General features: G+C 46.3%; 1 protein-coding gene across 3 annotated transcripts in view; it reads right to left on the bottom strand.

The window, feature by feature from the left end:
• Nucleotides 1-12115, bottom strand: part of LOC144822050 (uncharacterized) — a 118025-nt gene that overhangs the window by 81946 nt on the left and 23964 nt on the right. For all 3 annotated transcript variants that reach the window (XM_078679119.1, XM_078679118.1, XM_078679121.1), the window contains exons 2-4: nt 8455-8581; nt 4069-4179; nt 3295-3408 (exon numbers count right to left, since the gene is read on the bottom strand). In XM_078679119.1, coding sequence (XP_078535245.1) covers nt 3295-3408; nt 4069-4179; nt 8455-8581 — 352 coding nt within the window. The remainder of the gene's footprint in view (nt 1-3294; nt 3409-4068; nt 4180-8454; nt 8582-12115) is intronic.

Here is a 12115-nt window from a genome sequence, read left to right as displayed (position 1 = left end):
GAGAAGCTGTGAGGAGGGACTACCACTTTGCTGTGTGCTTTGCTGTGTTGGCCTGCAGTGGCTGCTTCTGTCTTGGGCAGTGAAAGGACTGGACTGAACTTTCTGCAATCTACTTTATGAGTTTCTCCAAGGGCTTGAGGTAGAGCTTGCCCCCTGTTAAAGAAGTCTCATGAACAACAAAGACTTCAAGCTCTTCAGCCCTCAGCACTGGGGACTGTGTGTTTTGTGCTGCAACAGAAGAAAAGCAACCTGAAGAAGCCTACAACGCCGCTGCCGACTGCGTGTCCTGAAGGCATTACAGAGGGCACCACCGCAATGCCGCCCTGTTCTCACCGGCACCGCCTGCTGGCGCAGCCACGGAGCCGCTGCTCGCACCGCAACCTGTGGGCACCGCACTCCGCACCGCTTCACTTCACGACAACACCTTGTCACCGATGATGCCTGCTGACTCTGCCACCGAGCCGCTGCTCGCACTGTGACCTGTGGGCACAGCCTTCATCTCGAACCGCGACCCTGGTCTCACTAACGCCACCATCTGACGCCGCCACCGAGCCACTGCTCGCACTGCGACCTGAGGGCACCACACACCGCACTGGTGCACTTCGTACCTGACGCCTGCCAACGCCAGCGCTCCTAACTCCACAATAAAGGAGATCGACCTGCAACGCATTTGACTTTGAGGGCCTGACGACTCCTGCACAGACCTCCAGGTCCGACGCCTGTGGACGCCGTGTTTTCGGAAGCTCAACAAGAGGTTGCCGACACCCTGCATTTCTAAAAGGTACTGTTTGCGGGTCTTCCCGACACCGTAGCTTTTTAAAGCATATTTTGATAAGTAAAGATTTAAAGTACTGTATTGTGGATTTTTATCGTTTTTGGTCATGTCTTAAGTATATCAAAATATTGGATATTTTTCTTCAGTGGTGTGGTGTCCTTTTGTAGTGCTTACACTGCATTACTGTTGGTTATGTGCAAATGCTTTACACACTGCCTCTAAGATAAGCCTGACTGCTCGTGCCAAGCTACAGAGGAGGTGCACAGGGGTTATTTTAGGAGTGTAACTCCCTTATCCTGACTAGAGTGGTGGTTTCTGCCGGGCTTTGGCACATGCCCTAGCCTGTCAAAAATCCAATTTCTACCATGTATTATCCAAACATGGATTGTTTTTGAAGTAATATATGAAGGAGGGGTGGCAGGTCACCGATCAGTTTCATCCGCCTCTAACAAGAGGTAGGTAGACTATTACTGTTGAGGGAACCAAGCTCAATCTACAATGCGACTGAAATCTTTGGCATTTAACACTGGCTTCCAAGCAACATGAGTTCATGCAAGTATGATTATTCTACAGCCGCAGAGGACCAAAAACCCCAAAATAGCCACAGACAATACTAAATTGGTTCAGTTAACGGTGGCAAAACTTCCTCTCTCGAATTCGAGAGGAGCCCGTACTTCTTTAAGGGACTCCTTAAGCTTTTAAAAGGAAGTCATTGATTAGATGGGACTAGCGTGCAAAGTGCATCGACTGACCATCTGATGTCACAAGGATGCCACTCAAAAGAATAGATGTAATATTGTTTTCTGCTGGTCCCCTCTGGAAAACAGAGACATTTTACTCTGGTTTAGAATTCTAGCTAGTGGAACAAGCCAACCGAAGACTATCATCCACAAGGATTTATCATCCACAAGGATTTACACCAAAAAGGTATGACCCATGCCAGCAACAAGAAAATCGATTGGCTTCCAAGAATATAATCAGTAGTTTAAAAGCGAGCTGCTGTATGATATGGGATCTGTTAAGAAGCAATAAATTATGCTACCAGGGGCCACGAAGGAAGTGTTAGCGGGATATTCACAATGGGGTTAGGATGAGGGAAGCTCACCAACAAGCTGCCCAGTTTCTGGCAGGACCAAATGACCGACTCTCAATGGTTCCTTCTTCAGGTTAGATGAGCGTGAGGGGTCTCAGGGCTCAAGGGCCGTCTCTCAATGGTTCCTTCTTCGGGTTAGATGAGCGCGAGGGGTCTCAGGGCTCAAGTTTACTCCTCTCTGCATGGCAGGCAGATACACCATCACTACCTGTGGGCCAAGGGACTCTAACAGGTGCGACTGGAATCGTCACCACGCTACAATAAGACTAGAACAAGTAAAGACTGGACAAGGAGACGGGGATTCATTGGTGAGTGTTTTACAAGAATCCAGCGGTTTGTGTGGCTTTACCTTTGTTTGAACAAAAGGACCTGCATTCATCTCAGAATAGCGTCGACCCCAAAGGCGAGGCGTTGGTTGATTCACTGCTAGCACCAGCATTGGAGATCCCCTTTTAATGCTGTATATATTATTCACAATAGAATGAATGTATTGATTTGTCCCTATTTTAAGTCAATAAGCATATGTGCAGCCAGGGCCAGGGGGTCCTGTTGCTGATGTATCAACCAAGAAAACACTGCCCGAGGCAAAATATTGATAAAAAGGGTTTCCAGCCATCAGTAGCATTTCTTTGGTGGATAACTGGATTGCCGCCATGAAATACACATATCTTTTCCATCCACAATAAATATACATTTTGTCAAATTCAGAGGCTGAGCTGGTAGGGACACAACATGTGAAAAAGATAATAAAACAAATCTCTTTCACAATTTCATAACTTTTGTGGGAAAATAAATAGATTTTCAATAAAAGTAATTTGTGTTCAGATATCCCAGAGAAAGTTACAATATCTGTTAGGTTTCACTTGGATTGATAACATATTCCCTACCTAGACAACTGTTTCACCATTTTTAACAAACGGTCCTCTTTGCCCCTGGTGTCATTCTGTGCACTACTGTGCGGATGTTAGCATTGCAACTTTAGCTATACTTAGAACATGATGCACCCACAACTTAAGAATGTATTTTTTTAAAGCAATTTCAGGTGAGAGAAAGCCAAAAGTGGGAGTCCCCCGACCTAGATCGAGTATCGTGCTATGTGTGGATTTAGAAAGGTGACGGAGCAGGTGACGGTGGGGCTGTGTCAGTAGCTGCTGCGCTCCCTGTTGTGCAGACGCAGGCTGGGTGGTGGACCAGGCGCTGCAGCTACCCCGTAACTTTAAATCCAGGTCTGGTCTGGTCCCTCGAGGATCACTGGTTCTGGTATTTGGGACCTGATAATCCCAGGCCCAAAAATACTACAATGTCCTGAGGTGGTATTGCCCTTCCCCCACCCTCCTGCGGACACTGCTCCCGGTGACTCTTGATTACAGCCAATATACCTCGCAATTTAACTTTAAACCAAGAGATACCCCTCCCTGTGCCTGACCTGCGCTGAGATTCTCTCGGTTTCTTCTTCTGCTTGTGCTGTGGGGATCCTGTGCATGGTGGCTTTCTTCTCCTTTTATTCCCAGGGACGAAGCGGAGCTATCCCTCACGCAACCTGTTATCAAAGAAACTAGTGGTTTACTTACACAAAAAAATGGTCCCTTTAGCTGCACGCTTCCCATAAACAAGGAATGCTAGCTATTTTACAAACATAATTATGAATACTATAGAAGATGTTTTAGGCTCCTTTAGACCTTGCCAGATACAACTGTGGAAAGGTTATGTTTCATCATTATGCTTGTTATATTACATACTCATTTTCATTTTCCCAGCACAGACAGAAGAATCTAAGGAGGATGATTATGTTTTTGTAATTTCTTTTCTAAAAAGAGCGCATTACTGGCCGCTCTGGATATGATGGTCATTCACAACAAACCACAGTTGTCAGTGCCTTAAGATGAACAATCAGAAGCCACAGTGGCTAGTGTCTTAAAATGGTCAGTCACAATCCACAGCAGCCAGTGTCTTACGATGGTCGTTCACAGTTAACCACAGAAGCTCACATCCTAAGGAGGGTGAGACATGCAAAAGACAACACGTTCAGTGGTTTTAATGGCGAACAGTTCAGCCTTTGCAGTCGGTTCCTCTTCTGAACATGGTTTCTCACTCAACAGTAAAACGCCTAAAGTTAAACTAACATAACACATTCACTCTCCAAGCAGTAGTAAATAACTCTTCCCCTTCGACAGAGCCCTGGCAGCCCAGGATTACTCACCATGGGAATGGTCACCCACGTGTATTCTCGTGAGGTCTGGTTGGTCAACAGGACACAAACTTTCCTTCTCATGGGCTCGTAATGAAAAGAGTGTACTAGCAATAAGAGGTCCTAGTATAACAAATGAAAAGGAATTCGTAATTTACATCATTGTGACAGTTAATGGATTAATAACAAGTATGACGTATAAATGTAAATTGATACTTATATAGCGCACTACTCACCCGCAAGGGCCACAAGGCGCTTGTACGAATACCGCTGAGGAACCCATCCTGGCTTTCCCTGTGAGGTGTCCACTCCTGGGCACCCCCAAGGTGGAGGCCAGGCATCCTTAGCGTTGTGGGGGCCGTTGTGGAGATTAAGCAAGCTATTGCCCAGAGTTGCAGAGTGGGACTCATGATTAGAATAGGCACAGAGGCGAGAATTATCGGGTCCGTGGAATTTTTTAGCCCAAGACCCGTCGAGGCGGGGAATTGAACCCTGGTCCCGGGCTAGACCTCTGCATCAGGGTCTGCCGCTCTAACCATTGAGCCACACTTCCCCACATTAGGTTATCAACTAACTCAAACAATGTCTACCATCTACAGGCCTTATGTAGAGTTGGGTGGACGGGATACTCTGTCAGAATGTGAAAAATGCCCTGTCCATTGTGGGACAAGTGTCATAGGTGTGATGCTCTTGGTAATACGGCAGACGGGACATCCACCACGTTTCTGACGGAGTATCCTATCTGCCAAACTCAAAATAAGGCCCTATGTCTATTAAATAATCTATGTGTAATTCATGCTGTTTAAACACTGAACTCTCGCAGGAAATGCTCGCCGTCACTGTTGCTGTGCACTTTTAATTCTTTTATTTATGACATCAGATTTTAAAAGATTTCCTTTCCTGCCTGACCCGTTTATTTTCCGCCCATTGTATTCCTCTTGGTGATGAAAGTGCAAATCATTGTAATTTTGTTGTTTAAAATAGTATTTTTATTCATCTTATTGTTATTTCTGGACCCAATTGGTTTTTGTATAGTCTTTTAATAACCTTTCACTGTTCACTTTCCCCATTTTGCTCACTCTATGGGTTGCGAAATAGTTTCTTACCCCGGGGGATTGTTCCAGCCACTCATCCCTTTCCATTCTAAATCTCACAGTCGGTTCTCGCTCTCTTGTAGCGTTGCTTCCATGGTCACAGTAGGAGCGCTGGCAAGAGCACCAAGATCAGCGCTCAAGCTGTTGGAATCTATTTGTAGACCACACTGTTTAAAACACTCATCTTGTACATCTGTGTCAAAGGTGAACTTGTCTGGGCCCATGATGGTTTCATTCAGCTCCTAAATATTCCTTCCATGCTTGTTCAATTCTTCAGGAACACTGAGTGCCACAAGCTCTTCTGCCTTCCGATCTGGGGAGTACACTCGCCTCTCAACAGCTTCTCAAATCAATCCACAAACGTTAGAGCAGCAGAACTGGAGTGCTAACCCTTCGTGCCCATCTCCCACACTCCCCTGCATCCTTTCTAACTCCAACTCAGCCAGTGAGGTCAGTCTAATTAATTCCCACTCCTAGGCTAAGCATGCCCATAAAATCTGACTTATTAGCCCCAAATTCATATCACTTGCCATGTCTCATGTATACCGAGCGCAAAAAAGGTCCAGGTACTAGAGTTTATCCTTCAGTGTTACGCTTTTCTAAAACTCGACCATGCTGGAACAAAGAAGGCTTTAGAGTAGACATTACTTTCAAAACCTGCTATAGAGGATTTAGTGGGCAAGATGTGTCTGGAGAAGAAGCTGCAATTCTAACTACCACATTTATCAGTATCTTCAAAACCCACCATATCGAGAGCGCTTAGTTTTCGCCCATCGATCCCTCCCACCACCTTTAGAACAAATTCATCGACAGTGTTACATCTGGTGCCATAAACAATAGACATTGCATAAAACTCAGTAATATCCATTTACATCTTGAAACTCAACAGCACAAAATGACTTTCAATTACAAACCCTGGATTGCGGCTACAACAGTTAATTACAGCACAAACACATATTGTTGGTCATTCCCTGGACACCGAATGGCGCCTCCCATTGAAACTATCTCAACCCTCCCGAAGTAATTGACTATCCCAATACTTGCAAAGTAACTGACTCCATCTCAATCCTACCAATTTAATTGACTATCACAATCTTTCCAATATAACTATCTCCACTTTCCCAAAGTACTCGACTCTATCCCAAATCTTGCAAAGTAACTGACTCTATCCCAAATCTTGCGAAGTAACTGACTCTATCCCAAATCTTGCAAAGTAACTGACTCTATCCGGACTCTATCCCAAATCTTGCATAGTAACTGACTCTATCCCAAATCTTGCAAAGTAACTGACTCTATCCCAAATCTTGCAAATTAACTGACTCTATCCGGACTCTATCCCAAATCTTGTAAAGTAACTGACTCTATCCCAAATCTTGCAAATTAACTGACTCTATCCGGACTCTCTCCCAAATCTTGTAAAGTAACTGACTCTATCCCAAATCTTGCAAATTAACTGACTCTATCCGGACTCTCTCCCAAATCTTGTAAAGTAACTGACTCTATCCCAAATCTTGCAAATTAACTGACTCTATCCGGACTCTCTCCCAAATCTTGTAAAGTAACTGACTCTATCCCAAATCTTGCAAATTAACTGACTCTATCCGGACTCTATCCCAAATCTTGTAAAGTAACTGACTCTATCCCAAATCTTGCAAATTAACTGACTCTATCCGGACTCTCTCCCAAATCTTGTAAAGTAACTGACTCTATCCCAAATCTTGCAAATTAACTGACTCTATCCGGACTCTATCCCAAATCTTGCAAAGTAACTGACTCTATCCCAATACTTCCAAAGTAACTGACTCTATCCCAATACTTCCAAAGTAACTGACTATATCCCAATAATTCAAAGTAACTGACTCTATCTCAATACTTCCAAAGTAACTAGCTCTATCCCAATACTTCCAAAGTAACTGACTCTATCGCAATACTTCCAAAGTAACTGACTCTATCGCAATACTTCCAAAGTAACTGACTCCATCTCAATCCTACCAATTTAATTGACTATCTCAATCTTTCCAATGTAACTATCTGCACTTTCCCAAATTAACGGACTATCCCAAAACTTGCAAAGTAGCCAACACTATCTCAACCCTCCCAAAGTAACTGACTCTATCCCAATACTTCTAAAGTAACTGACTCTATCCCAATACTTCTAAAGTAACTGACTCTATCCCAATACTTCTAAAGTAACTGATTCTATCTCAATCTTCCCAATGTAACTATTGCCTCCCTCCCAATGTAACTGACTCCATCTTCACCCTCCCAATGTAACTGACTCAATCTTCACCCTCCCAATGTAACTGACTCAATCTTCACCCTCCCAATGTTACTGACTCCATCTTCACCCTCCCAATGTTACTGACTCCATCTTCACCCTCCCGATGTAACGGACTCAACCCTCCCAATCTAACGGACTCAACCCTCCCAATCTAACGGACTCAACCCTCCCAATCTAACGGACTCAACCCTCCCAATCTAACTGACTCAACCCTGGACTCAACCCTCCCAATCTAACGGACTCAACCCTCCCAATCTAACGGACTCAACCCTCCCAATCTAACGGACTCAACCCTCCCAATCTAACGGACTCAACCCTCCCAATCTAACGGACTCAACCCTCCCAATCTAACGGACTCAACCCTCCCAATCTAACGGACTCAACCCTCCCAATCTAACGGACTCAACCCTCCCAATCTAACGGACTCAACCCTCCCAATCTAACGGACTCAACCCTCCCAATCTAACAGACTCAACCCTCCCAATCTAACGGACTCAACCCTCCCAATCTAACGGACTCAACCCTCCCAATCTAACGGACTCAACCCTCCCAATCTAACGGACTCAACCCTCCCAATCTAACGGACTCAACCCTCCCAATCTAACGGACTCAACCCTCCCAATCTAACGGACTCAACCCTCCCAATCTAACGGACTCAACCCTCCCGATGTAACGGACTCAACCCTCCCGATGTAACGGACTCAACCCTCCCGATGTAACGGACTCAACCCTCCCAATCTAACTGACTCAACCCTCCCAATCTAACTGACTCAACCCTCCCAATCTAACTGACTCAACCCTCCCAATCTAACTGACTCAACCCTCCCAATCTAACTGACTCAACCCTCCCAATCTAACTGACTCAACCCTCCCAATCTAACTGACTCAACCCTCCCAATCTAACTGACTCAACCCTCCCAATCTAACTGACTCAACCCTCCCAATCTAACTGACTCAACCCTCCCAACCTATCTATGTCAAACTTCTGGAACATTTTACCACGTTTAAAGCTGTTTACATTACCCAGGGAGACCAAGGCCTGGTGGATTTCCTTCATCACGTTCTTGTAAAGGTCCTTCTGCCAATCGTGCAAGAGCTTCCACTCCTCCCCGGAGAAATATGCAGAGACATCAAGCATTGTAACCGGGACCTGCAAGAGAACAATGTACATGACCCGGTCAGGAGCCAGGGCGGCGAAAGAGGAGTTACATTCTTGTAAATGATACATGCCATCCCTATCAACCACCCCAGCGGTCTTTACATTTCTAAACGTTATGTAAGTTGTCGCGGTGTGTGCAGCTGGTGTGTCTAAAAGGGAGCAGTGATGTGGTCACTGACTCCAGAGCCTGAATACAGTCATTTGTGAATTATTTTCAAGGTTGGTAGTGGCTATGTGGACTGATCTAACTCAAGGTGTAACACATTAACTCATTTTGTTGTTCTGTATTTGTGCCCCAATTGTGTAATTGTTTACTGTTTCAGCTGATTTTGCCGATGTCCCGCTCGTTCCCGCCGCTCCCTCTCCTGCGGCCCCGCACCCCTGCGCGCCCATTCGCCGCCCGCTACCGCCTCCCAGCTGCTCCTCCCTCCCCTTATATGGCGGCCCTAAGGCAAGCCCGTCTGCGTCCGTCCACGCCTGGACCGCGCCCAGTGCCAGAACCCCTGGCCACGACGCTCGTCTCCGCTACAATGCCAGCACCCTGTACGCAGGAGAACACACCTGCTACAAGGCCACCCCGAAGCGCACCCAAGGACCCTTCACCTGTCGGACCTGCAGCTTCACCACCATACGCCCTGCCAAACAACCACCCAGGAATGAACCAAACAACCTCAGATGCGTCCTCCTCAACACCGGCTCCTCCCGCAAACAAGGCGTTGAACTTTGGGACCTACTCAACTCTGCCTCCCCAGACGTCGCCTTCCTGGCGGAGACCTGGCTGAACCCCCACCTCGGCATCCGACATCGCCATAGCCATCCCGGAAGGCTACAAGATTACAGACAGGGAAGGCACCAACGAAGTAGGAGGAGGAATTGCCATTGTCCACAGGAACACCCTCAGAGTCTCGACCAGCACAGACGACACCCTCAGCACTGCCGCACCGCCGAACACCTGCACTTCCAGATTCACACCAACCCCAACAGCACCCTCAGAGGAACCCTCATCTACAGACCCCCTGGACCTTGACCACAGTTCATCAGCACACACGCCCTCGCCTCCAAGGACTACATCCTCCTCGTGGACCTGAACTTCCACCTCGAAAACAACAACAACACCAACTCCACCACCCTAATTGACAAGTTCGCCAACCTCTGACTCAAACAACTCGTCACAACACCCACCCACGCCACCGGCCACACGCTCGACCCCATCTTCTCCACAAGCCCCCACGTCTCCTTCCAGCCACACCACCGAACTCCACTGGACCGACCATTGTTGCATCCACTTCACCTTCAGGAAGCCCACAATGCACCACCACATCCAACAGATGCCTCGCCGCAGCTGGAGCAAAGTCACAGATGACTAGCTAACCACCACCCTCGCCCAGAGCACACTTGCCAACCCCACCAACACCGCCGCCCGCGACCTCAGACAAGGGATGCACGACTGCGCCAACACCCTCGCCCCGCTCAAGAAACCCTCCTACAGTAACACCATCAAGAAAGCCAGCTGGTTCACCGAAGACCTTCAGGCCTTCAAATGGACATGCCGAAAACTGGAGAAGAGCTGGCTCTGCGAACAAACACAGGACAGCTACGCAGCCCACAAGAACGCCACCCACAGACACCATCACCTCATCAGGGCCGCCAAAAAGGCCTCATTCAAAGACCGCCTAGGCAACAACGCACACAACAGCAAAGCTCTTCAACATCGTGAAGGAACTCTCCAACACCAACGACATCCCACCCTCGCAAGACCTGTGCGACTCGTTGGCCACCTTCATCCACCGCAAGATCGCCGACATCCACGACAGCTTCAACGCCACGATCACCCTGACAACCACTGAGACCTCCACCCGCCCCATCCCCAACTACCACCCGCACCAACCACTGGACCAACATCAATGACGTCGAAACTGCAAGTTCCTGAACACCATCCACTCCGGATCACTGTCAGACCCATGCCCACACCACATCTTCAACATAGCCAGCACAACCATCGCACCCCATCTCCGGAAAGTAATCAACATCTCCTTCAAGACAGCAACCTTCCCGGAAAGCTTGAAGCACGCCAAGATCAACGCCTTACTCAAGAAACCCAAGGCAGACCCCAAGGACCTCAAGAACTTCCGACCCATCTCCCTGCTCCCGTTCCTGGCGAAGGTCATCGACAAAAATCGTCAACATACAACCGACCTGCTACCTCAAGGAGAACTTGTACAAAGAAGGGGTTTGGCCCAGCAAAATTAAGGAGGGAAGGTAGGGCCGATTAACAAGAGAAAAAGAGAGTGTACCTCCACCACCAAGTTTTTGGAAAAATTATTTGAAAAGAATAAACGGAAATCAATACGTTTATCCTAGCCGTCGATTTAGGCTAATTAGTTTTAATTATTCAACATATTTAAAACAAGAGGGACATGTAGTCTACTCAACAGAGAATCCATTTTAGTGAAGTTACACTAACAATACATACAGAAAAAAACAATTACCACAAATCAATTACACAAATACATACAACTAATATTACAAAAAAATCACTAATCATTTTCACAAAATTAATCAAACATGTAATCACAATAATGTTGAAACTACAATAAACAGTGAGACAATTGAAATATGAAAAAATAGAATCAGTTTTGCATAATTAAACAATTCGTCATTTAGCAAAAAAATGCAGCTATGAAAAATAGCAATTGCGAATTTACGCAGAATATCCTATATATCAGGATTCAGGCTATACTCAATATAGTGGCCGACGCGTTTCAAGTCCCGGTTTTTTTAATTGCCGGACTCTCATCAGGGCTGGATGAGTCTTTTCGTGGTAAGCCAACTGTTTATGATAAAAAGACAAAAACTGATTCGAACTGGACTTCCTCAAACGTCTTTACACAATAAAACGCATACATTTAGGCAAAAAAACTTTTTCATACCTGGCCTTTAACCAGCGGAAAAATAAGGGCCTTCTGATGTGCGTTCAAGCGGTACTCGCCTAAAAATGACAAGGCAACAAAGGCTAAGTCAGGTTGTTTGTGACCCGGGAATTCAATAGGCCTTAGTGAAAGAAAACAAAGTTTTTACCTACAAGGGGCTCCAATTGGGCGTGTGCTCTCAACTCTTCTAATGCATGTAAATGCAGTCGTGGCGTATTTAAAATCTAGCAAAGGATAAATAATCCAAGAAATCGCAATGAGACATTTGTTCGTCAAGTGTTACATGAACGCAAGTAGCGCTCACCAGAAATGAACTTACGTGAAACTATTTCAGATTTCTGCAGAGGTGCCACAGTTTGAATATGCACGGTTCAGCGCCGGTAGGAAGTTCTGAAAAACGGAAGGTTCGGAATAATTACAAGTCAGGTCCCTGAGTAATGCGGAATAAAAAACGTCAACGCGACGGTCTCTCGACCGGAATACAGGGACCCGCTTACCTTCAGATTCAATTTTCGGAAAGGAATGATTCACACACGGACAGCGTGAGGACGAGCCTCCAAATTATCGTCTCCATTGCCAAGTAAAGACAAAATCA

Source organism: Lissotriton helveticus, chromosome 3_1 (genome assembly GCF_964261635.1).
Source record: "Lissotriton helveticus chromosome 3_1, aLisHel1.1, whole genome shotgun sequence".
Classification (NCBI taxonomy): domain Eukaryota; kingdom Metazoa; phylum Chordata; class Amphibia; order Caudata; family Salamandridae; genus Lissotriton; species Lissotriton helveticus.
Note: the sequence above shows the minus strand (reverse complement) of the source record. Positions and strands in the feature narration are given on the sequence as shown.